At 37.0% G+C, this 26,270-nt stretch overlaps 1 protein-coding gene across 1 annotated transcript in view; it reads right to left on the bottom strand.

Moving 5' to 3' along the window:
- Positions 1-237: 237 nt before the first annotated feature.
- LOC309550529 (CD109 antigen-like) overlaps positions 238-26,270 on the bottom strand; it is a gene marked incomplete at its 5' end in the record, with an annotated part of 33,809 nt that continues 7,776 nt past the window's right edge. The window contains 25 exons of the mRNA XM_082250888.1: positions 238-569; positions 1,052-1,154; positions 2,200-2,350; positions 2,494-2,630; positions 5,342-5,407; positions 5,572-5,727; positions 6,911-7,101; positions 10,389-10,560; positions 10,817-11,048; positions 12,037-12,118; positions 12,797-12,973; positions 13,683-13,833; positions 15,289-15,513; positions 16,374-16,487; positions 16,814-16,931; positions 17,415-17,511; positions 18,292-18,343; positions 19,122-19,151; positions 22,065-22,217; positions 22,393-22,575; positions 22,763-22,825; positions 23,444-23,539; positions 23,720-23,905; positions 25,799-25,908; positions 26,008-26,110. Coding sequence (XP_082107014.1) covers positions 379-569; positions 1,052-1,154; positions 2,200-2,350; positions 2,494-2,630; positions 5,342-5,407; positions 5,572-5,727; positions 6,911-7,101; positions 10,389-10,560; positions 10,817-11,048; positions 12,037-12,118; positions 12,797-12,973; positions 13,683-13,833; positions 15,289-15,513; positions 16,374-16,487; positions 16,814-16,931; positions 17,415-17,511; positions 18,292-18,343; positions 19,122-19,151; positions 22,065-22,217; positions 22,393-22,575; positions 22,763-22,825; positions 23,444-23,539; positions 23,720-23,905; positions 25,799-25,908; positions 26,008-26,110 — 3,339 coding nt within the window. The 3' untranslated portion in view covers positions 238-378. The remainder of the gene's footprint in view (positions 570-1,051; positions 1,155-2,199; positions 2,351-2,493; positions 2,631-5,341; positions 5,408-5,571; positions 5,728-6,910; positions 7,102-10,388; positions 10,561-10,816; positions 11,049-12,036; positions 12,119-12,796; positions 12,974-13,682; positions 13,834-15,288; positions 15,514-16,373; positions 16,488-16,813; positions 16,932-17,414; positions 17,512-18,291; positions 18,344-19,121; positions 19,152-22,064; positions 22,218-22,392; positions 22,576-22,762; positions 22,826-23,443; positions 23,540-23,719; positions 23,906-25,798; positions 25,909-26,007; positions 26,111-26,270) is intronic.

Genomic DNA, 26,270 nt, shown 5'->3' with positions numbered 1-26,270 from the left:
ACAACAAGCAAATAAACAATCCGGCTTTTATTCATATTGTCATTAGCCATCAAACATTACAGCAGATGCAAAATCATTATGATTTGCCTTTTTCTCTGTCATTTAACATATAAAAATAAAAACACCTATCAAAAAGAACAATAAATACATAAATAAAAAGAAATATGCTCTGTAAAATGTCCAGCATCCTTTCGGTAATTACAAGCAATTTATCCTTAATTAGGCAGTCAAAGACATCATATCCATGACATTGAGGTGCTATGGCTGGTACAAAATACAGCACTACCTATTTAGACATTGAGGCGTATAAGTTCATACATGACCCAGTTAACGACTTGTCTAGTCAATAACGAAGTGTCAGTGTTTCATTGGTATTATTTACAGAATGTAGCACAGAAGAATCACATAGAGCCAAAGAAAGAACATTGCAGGTCTGTAAGCATTACTTGTCAGGGGTTTCAGATTTACTGGAACATTTGATCTACACAAATTGCAGTTTGATCCACAGTAGTCACAGGATGATATTTGACTCATGGTTAGGGAATTGTATGTCCTTGTTGCTGTCATTTCTGGAAAACAAAAAAGAAATATCATTTTTAAGAAATTTACACATTCAGGGACATGTAAACCCTAACTGAATGACATGTAGGGGGCTATTTGTCAATGTTTTACCCAAGAGAGTCACACTTTTTTAATTGGATTATCTTACGTGACAGTTGTTGCATATTTGGTAAAAAAAAAATTGTAACTAGACCCCTTAGTTTGCTAAAAACACTTTATATTTTAAATAATTGCCACTTTTTTAATATATATATCAGCACTACTGGTCTCCTGCGGTAACATGGGTGCACCCCAATTTTAATGCTTATATGTTGTAAACAAATTATTGGCTACAATGCTCTGCAGGCTTCACTGCCAAAAAATTATTCAACGCAAACCAACCATAAGATCGGTGTTGCTGCAATTACTGTTTTCGGTAAACAGTGGGCCTTTAAAGTTTTTTTTTTTTTTTTATTATAATCTTTGAAAAAATGCATTTCATAACACATACCTGGGCTGTAATAGTCATAGACTTTAATAGCCACATCTTCAGAACCCGCTACCATGGCAAAACGAACCATTGGAATTGATATACAAAGTTTATCATTGGTCATCTGGGAAAAAATAGAGAGAGAAAGGATTTAATTCATTTAAACAAAAAAAATTTACAAAAAAAAAAGACATTCCATTGTAGTTTATCATCAACTAACAAGAGCACCCGTAGCTTTTTCTCCACTAGGGTACATCTTCATACCATATAGTAGTAGAAGTACAGCCACCAAGCCAGAGACCACAGATGTAATTTTAAAGGCTTTAAAGGGCATCTGCCTCATCCACTGCTTATTGTATGCAACCAACATAAGTAATGGTTTAGCTAAATGATATTAAACTATTTTTTCTAAAGCTGTAGTATTTTATTTTAAAAGGTATACTGGCTATATATACTTGTGGTGCTTATATAAAGTGTCAACAATGGTACAGTAATTTTGAAAGAGTGAATTGATGACAAAAAAGAAATACCGTGATGGAGATAGTTAAAGTGTTTGTAAAGGCTGAATGTTCTTTACCCTAATGCATTCTTAGCTTAAAGGTAAAAAACCTTCCTATGTCAGCTCCCCTCCAGCCAGTCCGCAACCCACCCCCCCCCAAAAAAAAAGTACTTACCTGCCTATCAACAGTGGCGCTGCTCTCTTCCTCCTCACTGGACTCAGTGAGAGCAGAGGGAGCCATTGACTCCTGTTGCTGTCAATCAAATCCAATGACAAGGAAGTGGAGGGCAGGGTCGAGCCGCACTGTGTGTGTCAATGAACAAACACAGAGTGGCCCGGATATGAACCCACATATGTGCCACCATAAGGAGTGGCTTCCTATTTTGGTGCCTGGAGAAGAGGCTGCTTTGTGCAAAATCATTGCACAGAACAGGTAACATATTTATTATTATTTAAAAAAAAAAGTTTGTAACTTTACAGTCACTTTAATGTATATAGAATAATGTCTTTTTTATGTCCTGCATATATTTAACAGCCACGTCTGGCCATTTTCTTCACTTTAATGTATATAGAATAATGCTTTTTTTATGTCCTGCATATATTTAACAGCCACGTCTGGCCATTTTCTGATTTAAAACAATATATGTAATTCATTTATTTTGAAACTTACTGAATCAAAATAAAGATAAACCCTGTCTTTTTTTGGCTCCACTAGTTTCAAGGATGTTGGTCTGGTAAAATCTTCAGTTCTCAGTGTGAATCCACTCAGGAAACCAACATCTAGAAGTGCCATACCACTCTCATTTCCAATTCCCTGGTAGCTGTGGACAGATAAAAATGTATATACTGTAAATAATACTAAAGGAGCATTCAAACTCACATAAAAAAGTAAAATTCATACAAAAGGTCCACACATGGTACACTCTATACATTCAAATTATAAAAAGAGGGTGATCTTTTCTACCTTGTACATATGTCCACAGAGAGTATATTAATGTTGTTTGTATTTTCTTCTACATTTATATCTAATGTGAACGCTTCTGTCACTGGAGTGCTTCTTCTACGCCTTGATAATGTCTTCCTGTTATACATTACATTAAACTGTGAAAAAAAATCAAGAAACATGTCAGTACCGTAATACAATCACAACTTAAAAAAAACAATATTACAGAATGCATTCTCCTAATAAAATATTTTTAATTATATGAGGCTCAATTCACAAAGCTTTAAAATGGAACTAATGTTCTGCCGTCGCAAACTGCAAGCAGGCAGACTCTTTATTGCAGAGAAATGCAATATAATACACCTACCTGCCTTCTCATAACGTTCTCTGTCATGTAAACTGAGCTGCGCATGCACAGCTCAGCATACATCGCTGGCACGATCCCTATGTGTCAGGATGACTGAAACCTGCGCATGCGCAGAAGTGACATCATCCCATGCTGGCCAAAACAGCCGAAGACCAGCCCCCAGAAGAAGATGCCAGAGAGAGATGGCGACCCTTGAAAGAAAGGTAAGTTTATCTCTACTTTAAGACAAGGATAGGACTCCCTAATTTAGCCAAGTGACCGTAACATTCAAATTTCATTGGACTCCACTGAAAAATACTTTTGCTTTTTTTTCAAATTAGTATACTTAATCTGGTGTTGTGAATTGAGCCTAATGTATGTAAATTGTTAACAGTACAGAAATAATGTAAAAAGTTTGAAACATCCCTGACGGATCCAGCACCTACAAAAAAAAAAATCAGTGTTGCAATCTAAGGGAGAGATGACTAAGGAAATGCTTTTTCCTGCCTGCAGCAAAATGTCAGCAATATATTTACAGTATCTCACAAAAGTGGGTACACCGCTCACATTTTTGTAAATATTTTATTATATCTTTTCATGTGACAACACTGAAGAAATGCCACTTTGCTACAATGTAATTTAGTGAGTGTACAGCTTGTATAAGAGTGTACATTTGCTGTCCCCTCAAAATAACTCAACACACAGCCATTAATATGTAAACCGTTGGCAACAAAAGTGAGTACACCCCTAAGGGAAAATGTCCAAATTGGGCCCATTTAGCCATTTTTTCTCCCCAGGGTGGAGTCATGTGACTCGTTAGTGTTGCAAGGTCTAAGGTGTGAATGGGGAGCAGGTGTGTTAAATTTGATGTTATTGCTCTCACTTTCTCATACTGGTCACTGGAAGTTCCACATGGCACCTCATAGCAAAGAACTCTCTGAGAATCTGAAAAAAAGAATTGTTGCTTTACATAAAGATGGCCTAGGCTACAAGAAGATTACCAAGACCCTGAAACTAAGCTGCAGCATGGTGGCAAAGACCATACAGATGTTTAACAGGACAGGTTCCACTCAGAACAGACTTCGCCATGGTCGACCAAAGAAGTTGAGTGCACGTGCTCAGCGTCATATCCAGAGGTTATCTTTGTAAAATAGATGTATGAGTGCTGCCAGGTTGAAAGGTTAAAAGGGTGGGGGATCAGTATGTCAGTGCTCAGATCATACGCTGCACACTGCATTAAATTGGTCTGCATGGCTGTCGTCCCAGAAGGAAGCCTCTTTTAAAGATGATGCACAAGAAAGCCCACAAACAGTTTGCTGAAGACAAGCAGGCTAAGGACATGAATTACTGAAACCATGTCCTGTGGTCTGATGAGACCAAGATAAACTTATTTGGTTCAGAGGGTGTCAAGCGTGTGTGGCGGCAACCAGGTGAGTAGTACAAAGACAAGTGTGTCTACAGTCAAGCATGGTGGTGGGAGTGTCATGGTCTGGGGCTGCATGAGTGCTACCGAAACTGGGGAGCTACAGTTTATTGAGGGAACCATGAATACCAACATGTACTGTGACATACTGAAGCAGAGCATGATCCCCTCCCTTCGGAGACTGGGCCACAGGGCAGTATTCCAACATGATAACGACCCCAAACACAACTCCAAGATGACCACTGCCTTGCTAAAGAAGCTGAGGGTAAAGGTGATGGACTGGCCAAGTATGTCTCCAGACCTAAACCCTATTGAGCATCTGTGGGGCATTCTCAAATGGAAGGTGGAGGAGCACAAGGTCTCTAACATCCACCAGCTCCATGATGTCATCATGGAGGAGTGGAAGAGGACTCCAGTGTCAACCTGTGAAGTTCTGGTGAACTTACCCAAGAGGGTAAAGGCTGCGCTGAAAATAAATGGTGGCCACACAACATTTTGACACTTTGGGCCCGGATTTGACATTTTAAGTTAGGGGTGTACTCACTTTTGTTGCCAGAAATTTAGACATTAATGGATGTGTGTTGAGTTATTTTGAGGGGGGCAGCAAATTTACACTGTTACACAAGCTGTACACTCGCTACTTTACATTGCAGCAAAGTGTCATTTCTTCAGTGTTGTCACATTCAAAGATATAATAAAAAATTTACAAAAATGTGAGGGGTGTACTCACTTTTGTGAGATACTGTATGAAGACTTGCAAAGGTCCACTTTAGGCTGGGTTCACATATATGCGGGGCTTGTATCTGTGCATAGTCTCGTGCTGTTTCCATTCAGCAGTTCAGGTGAGATTCAGGTGTGAATTTGACACCTAAATCGCACCTGAACCGGACTGAAAAATGCACAGGACCCTTTTTTAAATTCGCACTGCAACCAGCCCACATATATGTGAACCGGCTGCATTGAAAGTCAGTCTGGTTCATAAGCTATGTGAATCGGATGCAGTTCAAAATGCATCCAATTGGCAGAGCCTTAACTGAAATGCTTAAATGCAGAAGATTAAAAAATACAATAACTGGGTAACAAGTTACAAATGATCTTACCTGTAAAATAGCCACTCCTCTTCCAAAAGCAGTGGCATCGACTGAAAAAGACCTGGAGACTTTAATCTAATAAATAAGGAAAATACCAGAATATTATATCACAAACAAAATAAATCATGTTCAGGGGACAAACGAACAGGTGTGTGTGCACACACTTGTTGATAATTTAGAATGTATTACCATAACTTAGAAAAATCATATTATTCTATTTAATTAAAGTGCATCCCTACCTGCTGACTATGTAGCAAAAGTAAATTTTCATTGGTGATGTGAAATTGTTTTGGAAGTTTCACAGTTGAACCAGAAATAGACACAGTAAGCGATGTATCCTTAGGGGAAAATAGCTCCAAAGCCTTGCACAGAGCCTGCAGGGCCACAATTGTTTCCTGTAAAGACATAAGAATTAAATATTGAGCATATTATGAATATATTTAATAAGTAAATAAATGTCTGGTTTTAATCTCGCATGCCCAATTAAGGTTATTGTAAAGGATTTTTTAAATTTAAAAAAAGATGTTATACTTACCTGATCTGTGCTATGGCATTGCACAGAGCGGTCCCTTACTTCATCTTCTGGTGTCTCCCTGCAAGCGCTCTCTGCTCCTCACTAGCTGTGTGCTAAGGGGTGCACTCCCAACCTGGGCTGTGTGCATCCATGGACACATACAGCACTGGTAAGCCACACCCCCACCCAATCCTCCCAGGAGCTTGACTAATAGCAGCAAGAGCCTCTGGCTCCTGCTGCTGCCTGTGACTCCTGTGAGGCCAGGAAGTTCATTGATGCAGCCCGGACAGCACTGGATTGATGAAATGACTCAGGAAATTGTTTAGTGACTGGGAACGAAACAGGTAGAATGTATTCAAGTAAAAAAGTTGTTTAGGCTTTAGAACAGGGGTCTTCAAACTACGGCCCTCCAGCTGTTCAGGAACTACAATTCCCATCATGCCTAGTCAAGTCTGTGAATGCCAGAGTTTTACAATGCCTCATGGGAAGTGTAGTTCTGCAACAGCTGGAGGGCCGTAGTTTGAGGATCCCTGCTTTAGAACCACATTAAGTCTTCTATATCTCTCATCTCTTTGACCATGCTTTTTCTACCCTAACTCATATAAATTGAAGTACATCTAAATCCAAACATGTTATTACATTGCAGTGTACCAATCCTTAGGTGGGGTGGCTGCATTTCTTGTTTTTAGGATTTTTTTTCTCATTTATCTTTACCTGGTGATCCAGCTAACAAAACAATTCCTTCTTAGAGTAGCCACACTCACTCCTCCTCACTGTAGCTATGGAGGAGAAACTTAGCCACCCTAGGACAGTAGCATTGTCAACCTATGGAGAGGGCAGTGTTGGATGTACTAGAAGATTTAGATGGACTTTATATAGGTAACAAATTAAAGCTGAACTCCAACTAACACTTTTAAAGCAGTTACAGATATATATATATATATTTTTTGTTAATTTGGGATAAAGTTTTTACCTAAATTAATAAAAGCTGATAGATTGCATCATAAGGTATTTTTTTTAATATTTATTTAAGGCCATAGTTGCAATTTAATATATATGTTTACCTGAGTCGATCCATAGCCCCCAAGAGAGCTTCTTTGTTGGGCTAGCCATTTTAGCACAGGGATAGCATCTGAAAACCTCCTCTGTTCAATAAAGGAAAGCAAGGCATAAGATGTAGTTTCAATGTCTGTTGTTCTTGGCTTCCAGTAGTAATTGGTTGTTGCAGATGGTGAAGACCAGAACTTCAGCTGTCCTAAAGAGTTAAATAGTTTTGTACAATGTTAGTACTCTTTGTGTTTAATAATACATATCTGGAGTAAAAGATTAAAAACACATAAACATGTACACACTCACACATTTTGCATAGACTGTGAATTGTATTCCAGGCTAATGTAATTATTTTAATTCTGAATACAGTAGTAAGGGATTTGAAGTTTTTATTGCTGTCTTTTTTTCCCATAGCTGAGATTTCTCCTAACATCCTATTACAGTTACAAATATTATCTTAACTGGAAAAAAAAGGAAATCCTCCAACATTAAAAGTTGGGCAGAGGTTTCTTTCCACACTTTAATAAAACATTTAATTTTTGAAAAGCTTCCTCTTACTTCCTGTCCTGGTAACTGAGGGGTAACCAGGAACTGAAAGATTCTAGTGAAGAAAAAAAGCATCCAATATGCCCTGGGACATTAATGTTAGTTCATATTAGGTAGTGAGAGGAGAAAGGATGGTTACGACTAAGCGGACGTTTTCCGTGAAACGCGTCAACCGCTGTGCATTTTTCCCATGTCTCTGGCTATGGATACTCTTTGAAATGTTTTTATTACTTCGTTTTTGACACCAATAAACAGATTTTATTAATCTTTCATCTGCAACTTGGAGTGCGGCTCTTTGTCCCTACACACCTCTGTTACCTGGATCGCGGATCCTTGCCTGCACCTGTGTTGGATGTTTGTGGGGTTGCTCTATCACCGGAGCGGTTCTCTTTTCCTCTGACTTGTGAGTGAGAGGAGAAAACCCATTTAGAGAGCTCACTGGCTAAGCTTAGGCTGCTCGAAAGAGACAAGGATACCCTCCAGTGCATACCCAGCAGGTTACAGGAAAAAAAACATGTACCAAAGAAGGAGTGCTGGACCAAATGGTAGGAGAGTCCAATTGGGACCAAATTTCCTTCTATTGGTACATGTGTTTTTTCCAGGAACTGTAAGATGGCCGCAGATGGAATAGTACATCAAAACTAGTGCTTGTATGAATTAAAAAGGAGCTCTGGTTTATTTATTATTATTTTATTTTTATTTCAGGTACTTATATAGCGCTGTCAATTTACGCAGCGCTTTACATATACATTGCACATTCACATCAGTCCCTGCCCTCAAAGAGCGTACAATCTAAGGTTGCTGCGCCAAGTCATTCATTGGAGATAAATAAATATGTTTTGTGTCCAAAATATTATCACGTTGATTCCCGGAGACCACAGGCAGCGTTTGATGCTATGATAAGTCCGCACTGCTGAAGTGCTTTAAAATGTAAGTGCGATTTCATCATTTATGAGTAATAAACAGCCCTAAAACCAGAGAGCACTAGATCTTGTTTTTTTTTTTCCACACCGATGCCATATAAACCTGGAGGGAGTATCAGGAAGCGGTGATGGGAAGGTGAACCAGACTACAGTGATTATCCCAGAGTGTGTATTGACTCTCAGGAGTCTGTTCCTAAAGGTGAGCTGCTAATCTGTCACTAGTCACTAGGAGCACCTGGAGTGAAGCATGCAACACTTTTGATCACATTTTTGGATGAAGATTTTAGATTTTCTTTAGTCACTATTTTTATTGTGGATTGGGACTATTATTATTGATTTTATAATCACGGCTCAGAAATTGATTTATCACTTTGATATCACAGTTGATGGACTGATTTAGAGTTATTGTGATAATATTTTGGACACAAAACATATTTATTTATCTCCAATGAATGACTTGGCGCAGCAATATTATTTTCTTTAAGTTCTCACAGGTGTTTTTGTGTTTGGCACTGATTGTTTGCAGCCTTGTGCACAAGAATTTTTGTGTGATTCTTTTGCTTTTTGTTTAATGTGGGCCTGCGCTGATTATTTTTGATTCACATATTGTACAAACTAAGGTCCCTAACTCACATTCACACATACATATTTATTGATTTTTTACAGGTACTTATATAGCGCTGTCAATTTACACAACGCTTTACATGAATATTGTACATTTACACCAGTCCTTGACCTTCAGAAAAAAGCTTTCCAATAGTTTTTAATGATAGAGTTTATGTCTCTTACTATAAATCCTGTTAAATCATTTTGTCTTACTGTCTGATTCTGGGAGGGTCGCTAAATAAAAAAAAAAAAAATCTCGTTTTCTAAACCAAGCTACCATAAAATTTGGATTTTTGGTTTCGCACTGCAAAAAGGTCTTTGGAGGTCTGAGTAAGCCATGTTTTGTCTGTGCACACCAAGTAGATGTTGGATACTGAGTATCTGTCTGATTATCTCCTACTCTATTAGCTTTTAGGCGATCTCTGAAAACCCTCCGTTTCAGAGAAGCCTATCCTACCCACACTTAACAAATATACCTCCATTTTCTCCATCAGCCCATCCCCCATGGTTATTGCCTTTTGTTTCACTTGACCCTCCCTTCTAGATTGTAAGCTCTAACGAGCAGGGCCCTCTAGTTCCTCCTGTTTTGAATTGTATTGTAACTGTATTGTCTTCCCTCACATTGTAAAGCGCTGCGCAAACTGTTGGCGCTATATAAATCCTGTATAATAATAATAATAATTCTGAGGAAATCTGACTATGTTCTACAGGGAATAGTTGTTGTAGGTATGGATGACCCACGAACAATTAGATTTTTTTTTTTTTTTTTTACAAATGTATATGTGGTTTATGTTTTTACCAAATAATATATAAACAGGCCTTCACATGTTCTTATGTAAGTAGTCCACAAATGCAGTAAACACCGCGCTTATCTGTATTTTTATAATTCTCCTAATACTAAATGCAGAGTTAAGTAAGATTTCAACTATATAGGTGGTTAGCAACCCATGGCAGCCAATCAGAAAAAAAAAATTTCTGCAGTTTAGAGAGGACCGATGATACTGAATTTCTGATTACCTTCTATAGCTTACTGCACACAGCTGCCCTTTCAACCAGTCTGAGTTAGGAGATGGCAACAACCGTAATACATATAATGCCAGTGGCATTTGTAATGGACAGTTTTGCTATTCTGTAACAAGGCAAGTGTATTTAAAAAAAATACTAATGTGTTTGTATTCAGTACTGGAGAAGTATTGTACAATCCAACCTATGAATACAATAATGAAAAAATACAGTAGTATATAGAAGTATTTCTACAGGAGTAGAAGCAAAAAATTAGCAACTACCCTTATTGCAGCTTACACACATATATTCCCACAACGGTCTTGTGATATAAAGTGGCTTTTCCATTCAGAATAAAGTGAAAAACACTTCATATAATGTACCTATTTCAATACAATTTACTAGAGATGTTTACCTGCAGTGATTGCCATTGAATTGAGCTTGTTCAGGGCAGCCTCTGCTTTGGTGCTGTTAGCCAATGTTAAGGCATATGCAACAACTGACAAGGTATAGTTAGTGGGAATTCCTTCATCAAATTTACTTTCAATATATTGTACAGCTTTCTGAATGTTTGCGTCGTAGAGTTGCTATAAAAAAACACAAAACAATGAATTGTCACAATAAGAGAAATGTGTATCAGTCTGTAATAGGGACAGTACTGTTATGTGCTTGCAACAAATTATCGTGAATAAATAATCTCAAACAAATGAAAATATAATGGGGTGATCCAGTGCATAAAAATATTCAACAAAAGTAAATTATGTCAACATAATTTCATATGGGAATATATTTCTCATTTAGCTAATAAAAGTACTTCTAAGTGTATGTGCATATAATACTTACCCTGTATTTTTTATCCTCCAAAAGTGAGGTCAGTATGTAGGCAGTTAGTGTGACTGGACTGTCCACTCCTCCTTGAAGATTCTTGTCTATCACCATCCCAGGCTCAACAAATACACCTGTGGTCATATTCTGGTACTGAACAAGCCACAGTGCTGTGTCATCTAAGACCGAGGGACTTATGTATATAAATTTCCGAGCCTGAAGGAAGCATCTAAACACAAAAGCTGAAAGCCTGAAAAAAAAAAAACACAGAGAGAAAATTAGGAATACATTATTATATACTGTATAATAGAAAAAAAATCACGTTAAAGAGGAGCTCCAGCCAAATTTGTAAAAGTTAAAAATCAATAACTACAAAAACTAAAATAATTTTAATAAACAGACAGTCATCTGTCCAGGGATACAGCACTGTGCTCACCCGAGCCGTTATCGCCACCCGTCTTTGGTCCTCGGCTTCCTTACTGTGGGCATCCAGCTGTGACAGCTTGTGGCTTCACAGCCGGGTGCCCACTGAGCATACGCGAGCTGCACTGCGCATTGTGAATGGTTCCAAAGTCTTCTGGGACCTGTGACGTATCCCAGAAGACTGTGTGGGGGGGGGGACTTCCGTTCAAATTACCTGTTTTTTTTTTTTCCAAAAAAAAGTGCCATTTCTTAAAGAGGAGCGAAACTTCCCCTTTATGGGTACGTTTTTAAAAATACAGGTGAACAAATTAAAGTAGAACTATAGGCAAAACTATATATATTTTTTTTTTTCCTTTTGAATAGAGTAAGGGATCGTTATAACCCCTATCAGTGTCCCAATAGGGAGATTTACCTTCACTTCACTTCCTATCCCATAGCCAAAATAGGAAGCGAGAGGAAATTTCTGCAACTTAAGGGAATCTCTTGGGGAACCCCAGGTCACCAGAACTAGTGTTCCCATTGGAAAATGTTACCCTCTATTACTGGGAAAAACCCAAAATGTGGGACTTTCTTTCACTTTCACTTTCATTGATAAAAGTAAACAGGACAATCGAGAGGGTACATTTTTCGAATGGGGACACAGACAGCAATACAAACTGACAAGCTTTCTAATCCTTCTTTCCATAACTAAAAAAAAAAAAAAAGAAAAACCTTTTGCTTTAGGTTATACTTTAGACATAAGTTTATGATTAGCATAGTTTTAACTGTAAGTGTATTATTATTACACAAGACACATAAAGTAATATACCACTCACCATGTGCTTCCAGAGGAGTCAGCATTTCCAAAAGCACTGAAAGAACCATCAGATCGCTTATATGTTAATTCCTTTTGGTAACCTGCAAAGAATACATTCATCGCTTTATTTTCCAGGTTATTAGTACTATTATTCAATTTAAATTGCTACTCCAGGAATTTACAATTTTCGTCCATGTAATCTAATCAAGAAACTGGTGCTTGTGAAAGTATACCATGTACCATGACCATTTAGTTGGCAGTCTTTGCCAACTGATCCATCTTCCAATTTCTAACAATTTACACTAGAAGCGACATCCATGCTTCAGTGGCTATTTTCTTGTTTCTGATTATCATTGCAGTGTATTATTGTTTTCATAATCATCAAAAGCAACATATAGTCTATCATTGCTGCCCCCTCCCCCCTGCTGGCTACAGACTGAGAAACAAGAATGGGACCTGGTCACTTTTTGTGTGCTACATCACAAGTCACTGTAATTAAATAACTATATGTGCATGTACTAGGATGTGCTTGTACTACCACACAGGCAAGCTTGCTGTTCCCCTTAAGCAACCAACGTGTGCTTCAAATGTGTGGACTTCATTATGGCTAATTATATATGCAAGCTCCTATGATATGCTAGTGACTTTCTCAGACTGTACCTTTTATTTCCACTCCGAGGCACTGCTGACTATAAAATATATTCATGGTATTTTACTCATCTACATTAATTTATCTGAGATTTTTTAAATGTTTTCAAAGCAGTTGTGAAAGAATTTACCTATATGCATGACATCTATAGATCTTGCTCTGATATCTTCAGTTATCTTGTTAGATGCAATTAAATATTGTAGAATATATATATTGGGTGCAAAGTGGATCATATTTTGCTCTCCACATCCATATGGCAGTTGGATAAGTGACTCAAGACCGTTAATTGAAGGCACAAGAGGATCCCCTAAATAGAAGAAAACACAGCACTTGAATTTCCTATGAATATGGTCTCAGATTTTCTCAAGGGATACACAAAAATATGTTTTACTTATTATCTCAGCCAAATGATAGACTGTAAACACTGAAAATGGTTCTTTTCTTGTCCCAGGTAACACTGATGATTTATTTTTATTAGTAAATACCTATCATAACTATATATGAGCAACACATGGCCCAGACTGTATGGCTGTCCTAAGGACAAGTGATTTATGCAATTGTTTTGTACAAACTTCAACCCTTTACCAAAATGATTACATATTTACTACACAAAAAGTTACTACTGGAGACAACATGTTATGTACTCAATGCCTAGAGCTCCTATTAGACTATAAAGTTTACACATCAAGAGTAAGGAATAGTAGATGAAATAACTATGTTCCATCAATGCAGAGTTTTTTTCCACAGCTTTTCCCACTACATCTTTTCTGCTATAGCTAGAAATGAGATGGACAGATGTAGCAGAAAAATGAAAAGATGTGCATGTTGTGCTTTGGTATCTCCCAATTTATTCTGCTGACCATGACATTATAAATACATTGAATGTTACACTCAAAATTTGGACAAAATTTTCACCTATCAAATCTGACTATTTTATCAAAAATGCATCTGGCAAAAAACATTATTCAGAGAGAGAAGATAGTGTTAACGTCATGATTGCACAGAGCAGTACTTACCAACTACTGTAACAAATGCTTCCTCACTGCCTTGTACCACATCACTCGGCAAACTGAATGAGAAGTTCTTTGATACTGTCTGAGTTGCATTTCCAGAAACCAAGAGGTCAAACAGTTCTGTCTGTGTATAAAAGTACTTCACTCCTTCAGCCTATTAAGAAAAAAAGATTAATATAACAGGTTTAGTAGTAGTGGGAGAAGTGGTGCTAATGCAACATGTTTTACACTTTGTAAACTAAGATTGTCCATGTGTCTTACATAGAGGGCTGCTATGTGGGGTAGCAATGGTTTGTGGAGGCTGGGGAACCCAAGTTGAAACTCATATTTACCTACAACCTGATTGACACACAGTTTATACCAGCAATTATAACATCCGTTTTTTTTTTTTTTTTTTTACTGCTCTGTTTGGAAAGACTGTGAGAAACCATTGTCATATTATAAAAGACAGTGAGCAACAGTTGCCATGTTGCAAATTAACACTGCTATAGTATTCTAATTAGCTGCTGCTAAATTACCCCATGTTGCAGGAAACTCTAAATCTAACTCTAAAACTAGGGTTCCTCTAGAGGTTGCTAGGGGTTCCTTGAGCAATGAGCAATTTCTGACCCTTAGATAGGTTCCCCAGACACCATTGATCTTTTTAGCTATCTGTAAGAGGGGAATTCTTCCCAATGACCACAAGCGTAAGGAGCATTCACTAACCATCACACTAATGTATCATGACATGAGTTGTAGATATAGTATTCTTTAACTGGAGTTCTCTGAGACCGGGAAAGTTATTTCAAGGGTTCCTCTGTGTTGAAAAGGTTGCTCTAAATGGATGCTGCCATATCACAAGAGACTGTGTGAGTGCTGACATCCTTGAAGAGTCACCACTGACATTTTTCCATGTCTTTTGTTAAAAAAAACTTGCTAAATTGAGGTGAATGTGTCCATGTGCATGTAAATAATCTGTGATGTAATTTATTTATATGGTCTTGCTACTCTAAACAGTGCAAACCCATAGCTCGGCTTTTCTGTGCAGAAAATGTAAATGCAGTGACCGGTAGGTAACAGACAGTCACACAAATGTGGTGAGGGAGGGCCACAGGAAAACAGGTCACAGGAAGGGTTGTGATTATGGACCAAGGAGGTTGAATAACCTTATTTTAAACAAAGAATCTTCTAAATAATTGAGAACACATTAAAATGTATTCAGTGCATTCAGAATGTATAATTTAATATTCAATACATGCTTTAGAGCCCGTTCACACTATGTCAGATCCGACTAGGGGGCGACCTGTGAAGTCGTGTGCAGCGCGACTTGCACGGACTTCATAAAATGAATGTCTATGCAATTCGCTCCAGGTCGCCCCCGAAGTAGTACAGGAACCTTTTTCTAAGTCTTGTGTCGCTCCTATTAGAACGGTTCCTGTAGCAGTCAATGGACCGCGATGGACCACGACTTGTCAGGCTGACCAAGTCGCCTGACAAGTCGTATTGGTGTGAACGGGCTCTTAACAACTATAAACAAACCATTTAATATAAACATATGTATTAAAAAAATGATATTTAGTTTAACTTGTTTTGCAGTACATTTCTAAGTTACATTGATAATGTTACATACCTTAACTAGAATACTCTGGGCTAAAACATCTGAGGCTGTTTTTGATTCTGCTTTAACTGTGAGGGTGATGTTACCAAGTTTCTTTGGCTCTATTGGAAACAGAACAGTTGTTACCTCTTCTCTGGGAACTATTACATTATGTTGGCCTGCTACCATAGGCGAAGAATTATTATTATAAGGTGCAATTATATTGAAGGCAATGTTGTTTTCCAAAGTGACCAGAACCTGCAAACACATAAAAAATATTTATTATTCACAAGAAAAAAATCTAACAATATATTTCACGTTGTATTTATGCTCTACATCATATGCACATGCAATACAGATTGGAAACCGAGACTTATTATGTTTGTACATGTTTTGTAATATTTTATATTTATAGCTATGTTTTCTCATGGTCCTAAGCATAATAAAGATGCTACAATTGCTCTTCTTTTGAAAATGCAGGTTTCCTGCTGATGACCCAGAACAAGTATGCAGGTCAGAATTCCAATTTATTACAGACTTCATTGCCTGTGTATGTACTGAAACAAAGGATCAGAATGACAGATAATTAGCTATTTCAGAAATATGTCAGCGTATTTCGTGACAGGTTTTATAAACAACTGAAACATGAGCTTCAAGCCTCCCCTAATTTTCACTTTCCAATTTTCTACTTCTAACATTTCCTCTTTAGTCTACTAATATGTAAAGTTGATAGAATTGTATGTTTATTTCATAGAAATGATTACAGATTCAGTAACCATATGCATTAACAACTGCTATAAAACATAAATAACTAGTCTTTCCACTATTTCTATTCTTTCCATCTACCATTAACCTGCAATGTCTCATAATTGTATCCTGTATAGACATTTTGTTATTTTAGTTATATCCTTGTAAAATAACAAGGATTAGGCATTTGTATATCACCGACTGTATTTAGTTGTTGTGTTTTTCTGCTTAACATGCAGTCTCTATGTTGTATTTTTTAATTGAAAAAAAATAAGAATAATTAAAAACAAAACAAAAAAAAACAAAAAAAAAAAAGATTAGGCGTGTAGTAAGCAAATATTTAAGAAATAATACAAACGAGAATCCCATACCTGTAAGTCTTCATTTAAAGAACTTTTCAAGGTAACTTCCAGAATAAACTTTTCCCCTCTTATGACAGAATAAGGCATATTTAATGAAACCACAAAAGGTTTAAATACTGATATCTGTAAAATCAAGGAACAAAATATATATAAAAATAAATAAATACACAGGGGATATGGTAATGAATAACATGTGGAAGGAAGTCAAATAGAGAACAGCATGATCAGCATTACTATATGTCATATGTCAAAGCTTGCCCAATACAAATGATCCAATATTCAGTTGTATTAACATTGACTGCAGGCTATAGCAGAGGCCTGCACTTCATACATTTTTTAAGTGTCAGCATCACTTTAAAGTAAACCTGTCAGTAAACATGTCAATTCCAACTAATCCAAGCTGATACCTATTTGTTAAAACATCATGAAACTGCACAGAAAATAATCACCTCAACAGGTTCCTCGGCTACTCCCAGTCCAAGATTTTCAGAAATAACAAAAGCAGTGGCCACCCAAGTGGTATTCACATCAGGTACAGTTAGTGGAAGGCTAGATTGTAAGCTTGAGCTGTAAAATAAAAGTGGGCTTCATTTACTTATCTGAAGTACAGTAAATTATCACTATATGTTTTATACGTGGCACCTTACAGCAAGAAATGTGTGGTGTCTGGTGTTATCTTTATGAAGGAAATCCATGTTTGTGCACCCCAGTGCTCCTACTAAATGCCTGGCCTTCTCTAATTTGGGGGTAAGAGCTGTCCTCCTGGAGCTGAATCCATTTATTAAGTTACAGAACTTCTATAGCAAGTAAAGGTGCCCTCATTGCTTAGTGGATGGATGGATGGATGGATGGATAGATAAGTGGGCATTAGCTTGGAAGTGAGCTACACTCCCAAGGCAAATAGGTACAGGTCCTTAGTTACAGACCTGGATTAATAGTCGTAGACAGGTGATTTAGTAGTAAAGCCTTAGGCACAATAAAGTTACTGCTCTTACGCTAAGAATTTTTTTGTAAAAGTTTACAAAGGATGACAGGTTCACTCTAACATACCTTATGTTGGTCTCCAGCCAAATCCAAATGATTGGAAATACAGATTCATCTTGTCTTGGAGGCATCTCAGTCCTCCTTGCAACACGAGGAGCTGAAACTAAAATGAATAAAATAGTCTTTATGTTGTTTTTTCTTAATATTTGAACTACATTAAAGAGTCAATAAACAGTAGTGTCATCCCATACCCACTGCTTAGTAATTAGGCTCTGACAATTCCATTTCTTTAATAATACAGTAATTCAAATGCATTTTTTATGTTGTTTCATGCTTGTGTCATATTTGGCATATACTGTATTTCTAACTCTTAAGATATCAGTTCACACTAGATTGTGGTCAGACATGTATGCACATTCTGATCTCCCTCAGACACCAGACACCTGAATATGTTGGCAGAGTTCTAAATACACACAGCTTGGGTTTTGCATTTAACCTTTCCTTCTGCAAAGGCACACTGTAGACACCCCTGTCATTAACATTTCAGGGGAAATACCATTCAGACAAGATTGTCTTATTTTCTTAGATGCCCTGTCTGATATTGTCTGCAAGTACTTTAAAATTAAATGAATGAGCAATAGATGTTAGATACATTTATATAAACACTACTCTGCTTGAAATATTATACATATACCATATATAGGTACATGCTGCAGTTGTGATCTTTAATGCTAATACAGACTAATATCCTTATGCTATCTGTGTATTTCAGGTAAACTAAAATAAATGAGTATGAATCCAACATAATGTAAACCCATGTATTTGTAGTAATCATTAAAATGCACATTTACATTGCAAGATGTAATGGAAATGCTTATATGCTCTATAGGCAAAATCCGAAATATTACATTTGCCTTATATTAAGTATTGAATAAAAACTTACAGGGTGGTCTTGATTTATACACATCAGCATTAGTCAAGCCAAATGGAGCACCCTGTTAAGAAAAATGATAGAGTAGTAAACACACTGAATGGATCCATTATAGTTATTAACCATTGTTTACAGTAAAACACTTATGGGCCAGTATCTAGGACATACGAGTAAGGGGGGTATCAATAAAACATAACATTTACAATTTAGGTAAAAAAAATTTTTTGTGCATTGCCACCTTACATGTTGATTGATGGGGGCATCACCTACCTATAATTCTAAGCACATACAAACAAATAGATTTGGATGGGCATGAAACAGGCTGCGATTGGCAGTACCTCCCCCTAGATAGCACACATCATGTTTTTGCACAAAAATAATAAAGATTTTAAATTAAATACATATTTTGTAATGATTGAAATCAATTAATTGATATTAATTATATATTTTCCTCTGTATTCCAAAGTCTGTTTTGTTTTTGGTTTTTAAACAGCAGAGGAGAAGAAGCTCCTTTTTTTTTTTATTAAAATAAATACAGTGCCATCATCCATATTCATAAAGAGAAGGGATAATGTAAGTTAAACAGTTTGTGTTTAGTATCATTTTAAGTGAATGGTCAAGGACCAAAACCCGACCTTCAGACCGGACAATAAAAGCAGCAGTGCACTGATCATGTTACCCTTTGCTCATGTTCATAGTGTCAAGCCAAGAGCACTGAAGCAATAGAAACCCAACTGAGCGCTGACCTTCCCTCTGTAATTGGTTGCAGTTCAGAGGATAATAGAATAGTAACGTGGAGATTTAATGCTTGTCATTTTGATGTCAATGTTTGTGGTACCTACCATATTATAAGAATGTAGCTCCTGATAAACCTAAAAAGAAAAACAGATTACTGGTTTAGAGCAAGAATTTTAAACTCATTTTGAAAAAAAAAGATAAATACAATATATACTGTATGTATATACAGTATCTCACAAAAAGGAGTACACCCCCACCCCCACATTTTTGTAAATATTTTATTATATCTTTTCATGTGACAACACTGAAGAAATGACACTTTGTTGCAATGTAAAGTAGTGAGTGTATAACAGTGTAAATTTGCTGTCCCCTCAAAATAACTCAACACACAGCCATTATTGTCTAAACCACTGGCAACAGTAGCGAGTACACCCCTAAGTCAAAATGTCCAAATTGGACGCAAAGTGTCAATATTTTGTGTGACCACTCTTATGTTCCAGCACTGCCTTAACCCTCTTGGGCATGGAGTTTACCAGAGCTTCACAAGTTGCCACTGGAGTCCTCTTCCACTCCTCCATGATAAAATCACAGAGCTGGTGGATGTTAGAGACCTTGCGCTCCTCCACCTTCCGTTTGAGGATGCCCCACAGGTGCTTAATAGGGTTTAGGTCTGAAGACAAGCTTGGCCAGTCCATCACCTTTACCCTCAGCTTCTTTAGCAAGGCAGTGGTTATCTTGGAGGTGTGTTTGGGGTCGTTATGCTGGAATACTGCCCTGTGGCCCAGTCTCCGAAGGGAGGGGATCATGCTCTGCTTCAGTATGTCACAGTACATGTTGGCATTCATGGTTTCTTCAATGAACTGTAGCTCCCCAGTGCTGGCAGCACTCATGCAGCCCCAGAACATGACACTCCCACCACCATGCTTGACTGTAGGCAAGACACACTTGTCTTTCTACTCCTCACCAGGTTGCCGCCAAACAGGCTTGACATCATCTGAACCAAATAACGTTATGTTCTCATCAGACCACAGGACATGGTTCCAGTAATTCATGTCCTTAGTCTGCTTGTCTTCAGCAAACTGTTTGCGGACATTCTTGTGCATCATCTTTAGAAGAGGCTTACTTCTGGAATGACAGCAATGCAGACTGATTTGATGCAGTGTGCAGTATATTGTCTGAGCACTGACAGGCTGACCCCCACCCCTTCAACCTCTGCAGCAATGCTTGCAGCACTCATACATCTATTTTCCTAAGACAACCTCTGGATATGACGCTGAGCATGTGCACTCAACCCCTTTGGTCGACCATGGCGAGGACTGTTCTGAGTTGAACCTGTCCTGTTAAACCGCTGCATGGTCTTGGCCACAGTGCTGCAGCTCAGTTTAAGTGTCTTAGCAATCTTCTTATAGCCTAGGCCATCTTTATGTAGAGCAACAATTCTTTTTTTCAGATCCTCAGAGGGTTCTTTGCCATGAGGTGCAATGTTGAACTTCCATGACATTGGGAAGGGAAAATGGTTAATTGGGCCCAATTTGGACATTTTCACGTAGGGGTGTACTCACTTATGTTGCCAGCGGTTTAGACATTAATGGCTGTGTGTTGAGTTATTTTGAGGGGAGAGCAAATTTACACTGTTATATAAGCTGCACACTCACTACTTTACATTATAGCAAAGTGTAATTTCTTTAGTGTTGTCACATGAAATGATATAATCAAATATTTACAAAAATGTGAGGGGTGTACTCACTTTTGTGAGATACATATATATATATATATACATATAATAAAAACAGTGCTTAGGCATTATTACAATGTTTTAAATACTATATCTGGGCATTTCCTAACCTTACTATATAAGAAATTATTATGAGATGTTATAGTAAAATATTACTGGTTATCCTATTCTGCTTTCACACCGCTTGGTGCATTAAAGGGAATATATACTAGTAGAAGGAATAATGTTTTATTTATTAAAGCGGAGTTCCACCCTAAAATTACACTTCTGTCCATCTTCTTGCTCCGGGTCACCTTAAAAAGAAATGGATAATCGCATTTTTTTTTTTATTTTTACTTACCTTGGATTAGAAGAAACTATACTCACTTAACTTCCTCTTCCTCCCCTCGGCGGCCACGGTGATTTGTCACTTCCTGGCTTGCAATGATTCCTGGGAGCTGAACGTCATCTCTCCCAGGAATCAATGCGCCTGCACCGGCCCGACGTCAGTTCCGGTGCGCGCGCGTCATTCCCTTCTAAACAGCTTCTGGCCATGCCCAGAAGCTGTGGAGGGATGACGCGCACGCACCGGAAGTGACGGCGGGGCCGGTGCAGTGCATCGTGGGACCGAAGAGGATGGAAGAGGACGCAGAAGAGGATCGCGCTGGCTTCAAGCTGCCCACACCTGAGATGGCAGCGCTGGACAATACATTTTCAAGGTAAGTATTTCTTCTTGCAGGTAAGTGCAACCCGGGACAGTTCAGAGGCTATCCATTGTGGAATGCACTAGCCCTGACTGTCCCGGGGGTATTTTTATGTCATTTTTTTTAGGTGGAACTCCGCTTTAATATGTACTCAGGGTGACAACAACCTGAGGGCAGTGCTGGAGTTTCTTTTTAGAAAAGCCAGCACCCTCTACAAGATAAGGGTTATGAAAGCACCCTGTGTTAAATGTTTAATTGCTAAAGATAAAAAAAAAATGATATGACCATCAGTTTGTTTTGCAAATTATATTTTACGGTATACGTAATGCTCATGACAACCTGTCTAGATAATATTCTTTCATGCTGTGTTTTTTTTTTAAATTTGGCTGAGCTCCACTATCACTCAATTAAATTGTATCCTATGTAGCTCTCTTTTAGCAGGAGTTGTATATAGAACAGTAGAAATAACTTACAGATACATATCTCAAAGTATTGCAACATCTTACAAAAAAAAAAAAAAGAAATCAATTGACCTATACTAAAATTCATATTCAAGCACACAGAAGCCATGATAAAAATGTCCTATTTTGGTACTATATATCAAGCCTGTAATGTTTAGTCATACTGACCCTACTTGTTGTTAAGTCATTTTGTCTTTTGATAATTGGGGAACTTTTGTCAGCAATGCATAGTCCCACCAAAGAGAGAGAATCTTCCACATTGGCAATCAAGGACACCTGTTCCAATGGTTTAGCTTTGCCTTTACTCCAAGATAAACCCATCTAAAGGATGAACAGAAATAAACATGTTACATCAAAGTGTCAAATACAAAGTGGATTCAAATATTTAAACTTCATTTGATGAATAATATTTTTTCAATTTTAAATAATATTTAACTTTTAAATAATGGTTTAGGATTTTTAAGCTTTTTGAAAAAATATTTTGTGTTTTAGTTACCTTTTGATTCAATGTCCCCTTGATTTTTAGAGTTTTCGAAATCTGCATAATTTTATAATTGTCCTTTTCAAAACCAAGCAAATATACCAACAGTTCAGCATTGGGAGCCCAAGAGTTTTCTGGTGTGAGGCTAAACGTTGTCCTGTTTTTTCCAGCCACAATTACCAATCCTTTAGATACAACCTGCAAAGGAAAAAAGCATTAGGTCAATTTTCATAATAAGCAGCATTGGAAAGTTATATTTTATTTGATACATGATCATTAGGCATTGCGCATTTTAATATACAGTAAAGTATAATTTTTCAGGAGCAGTAGAAAGCATGTTGCTCTTTTAAGCAGATTTTAAAATAAGATTTGATCATATACGTACTGTGTAATAAATCTGCTGCACTTTCACCTGGACATCAACTTGTACTTCAAATGGTATTCCAGCCTATATTAAAAATATACATATATTTACATTGGGTACTGTTTTTTACCTTTACTTTCATGATAAACATACTATTAAGGCCAGCTCACACCAAAGAAACGCAGCCCAGATGCATTTCTGCATGCACGTTTTTGATGCGTTCTGGTGCATTTTTAAAGCATTTTTATGTGTTCTGGTGCATTTTTTCCATATTTTTTTCCTGCACCCTAAATAAGGACATATGCATTTTGGTGCATTTAGGTGCGTCCTGGTGCATTTTTTTTATGCATTTGACTGTGTTCCAGTACAGTTCAGTGCAAAATAAATACAGCATGTTCTACTTTTTTTTCTGAAACTGGAAAACACTGAAACTGACCACACTGGTGTGAATTATGCCATCGGAAACCATATAACCTTCTATCCATGCGCTTTTGATGTTGAAAAAAAACACATTGGACTGCATGTGGTGTGAACTGGCCCTTGAAGATTTTTTTTTTTTTTTTACTTCTAGTTTTCATTTTATTTAGCAGGTATCTATGTTTATAGAAGCTATACCAAGCTTCCAGTATGATGTCATTCTTTCAAAGATAGAGAAAACCTCTTAAAGGGCAAAAGAAAAAAAAGAAAAAAAAAAACTATTACTTTTAAAGCTGAATCTGGTGTTTGAAGTCGAACAAGAGGATTGTTTGAAAATACATCATTGGTGGTGTAACTTGAAGTCGTATTCTGATACTGAGCCTATAAAAAATAGAAAAATACATTTTATAAATTATTTATATGTCCTCATTTTTAAATGGACATTTATCTTAGCTTAAAGGTCAGCTTATTATAGCATATAGTATTTCATATAATATTGGAGAAAATAATTAGACCTAGAGATACTAACTTGAAAAACCTTTTTATTAACTCTCTACTCACCATAATATTTATATCATTTATGCCACGTACTGATAAGTAAACCGGAAACTGCACAATTATAATTCCATTTTCTGGAATTACATATAGCCGCTGAACTTTCCCTGTATCAGAGGTTATATTAACTGTTACCAATTTCTGCCTTTCTTGTTCAGTTAAGGATTTTTTGTCAATCCGTTGTATTTGAATCTGTAGGAAAAAGAATGCATATTGGTTGGTCAATGCATAAATTGTTTACACATGTGCTCCTAAATATGTATATGAAATATTTGGCTGCTCTTAGAATTCCAATAGGCTCTGGGGGAGATGGACAATTCTTAAAGTGGTTGTAAACCTCAGACATGAAATACAATATGAACAAAGCATATCCTTCTATAGTGTGGACTCATCTCTGCTCCTCTGTGCTGTGTAAAGGGGGGTGTTTCCCTTCCCTCCAATCAGCTCTAAGAGCTCTCCTCACTAAGCTCTGCAGAGTGTGACTTCAGCTTGTTTCAGAATTTTTAGACAAACTTTAAATATTAAGCACTTTGAACAGATGTTGAGAAGACTGCAGATAAACAGGTACAACTTACGAAGAAGGATTTGTTTCATCTCTTTGTATCACCTGAGGCCAGTCACTTCACTGGATATATGTAAGAGTTTAATACCATAACATAACATTCCTACAGTCTGTCTAAGATAAAGCTGAAAATTGTATATTGCATAATATACATTGAGGGCATTTATTGTGTGATATTCATCAAAGTTAAAAAGTTTTACCTGTTTTCTGGGCCACTTTAACTTTAATAAAATAAGGCATTTGCCTAAGGCCCAGGTCTGAGATTTGTGGCAGTAAATGTATTCACAGATTTCTGTAATAGAATGATGCAGCTGTGCAGGTGTAAAAGCGTTACATGCTACACCCTAAATATGGATGTAACATGTTGTTAAATATGGAGTTAGCCTTTAAACTGAAATCATATTGTCATGTTATAATTTCTAATATAAGTATTAATATAGTGAACCATCATCTAAGTTTCACAACTAGGTATTTATAATCACTAAGCAGTTAAACTTAAAATTCTATCTCTAAACATTGACACCGAATGAGGCTGATTTACTAAAGGATGTGAGAAATAATTGAGAAATTAAGAAATAATTTAGGGAAGTTCACACAAAAATGTGTGAAAATTCACTTTGCATGATTCACTCATTTTATTGAATCTTCACACATTTTATTTAGTGAACATTCTAAAATCCTTAATAAATCCCTCTAAATTTTTATATACTCAAATGCCTGCTATGTTTTCTAGGCTATACATGGGCATTCAAGAATTACAAAAAAATATAAGATTTTTAATACAAAATACTAAAGAACAATTTCGGTAACATATTCATCTCTTTATGACAGCAATACACATATATGCTGTGGCAGGGAAGATTGGTTATATTAACCAGTTCCCACATATATATGTTGCTGTCCTGTTCTAGGACAGGTTCTATCAGGACTATGATCGAGCAATCATGGACAGCTAATGGTCAACTACCAATGATCAGAAGCTGTTGGGAAAGGCTTCTGAAGACATCACCACTGAACAGTGATGCTGTCTTCAGAAGCCTTTCCCAACAGCTCCTGATGTTTGGTAGTTGATCATTAGCTGTCCATGCCAGCTAATCACAGTGCTGCATTATCACTCCTCCTATCGGCATCATGGCTCATTTAAAATGCCAACTTCCATTAGTGTAAAGAGGTTAATAGATACTTATGCTTAGTATAATGCCCATACACATTTATAAATGTGCCATCAGTCCCTTTTTAACTATAAGAAGTACTGACCATTGATAATATAGTGGATTTAGAAACAGTGTTAGCCAACAATGATTCATGTTTATCACTGCCTTTTTGATACTCTCTATTTTCACTACTCAGCTTTGCCCTTCCCATTTCCTAATCTAACTCATGGCAGCAATAGCCACTAGAAAGTCATCTCATGTACATTCAGGTGAGGTAATACATTTTCTCCAGCCCTTTCTCATGGCCAGTTTAGAAATCATCCGTAGCAGTGCAAACATCAGTCAGCACCTCCATTTTGTTTTACCCACCTTAGCTGTGAAATTTCCGCCAGGCATAAATGCTGGATTTTGGTCAATGAAGTTGATTTCATACTCAAAATGTGTTACCCATATAAAGGATGATGTTTCTACTACAATTCCTATATGAAAAAAAGGAAATATTATAGAGGCATAATCATACTTTTAAGCCAATCAGATTAAAAAATAAATAAATAAATGTATATTTTTATTTAATTTACCCAAGACTTGATCTGTTACTGAAGCTGTTACATTTATTCCTTGCAGATATACAGCCTTTTCTATTTCTGTGTATGGGAAACTGAAGCCTAAAGATCCCGAGATCTATATACAGGAATAAAAATAAAAATAAAACAGATGTGTGATATTCCAAATTGTGGGTCTTATTGAATTATGTAAACACTATGCAATTTTTTGCCCTCTATGCATAAAATTATTTTTTCTGGTTATAGTACAGGGGTGGTCAATGGGTAACAGGCAAAAA

This window comes from Pelophylax lessonae (genome assembly GCF_965119305.1).
Source record: "Pelophylax lessonae genome assembly, chromosome: 3".
NCBI lineage: Eukaryota > Metazoa > Chordata > Amphibia > Anura > Ranidae > Pelophylax > Pelophylax lessonae.
Note: the sequence above shows the minus strand (reverse complement) of the source record. Positions and strands in the feature narration are given on the sequence as shown.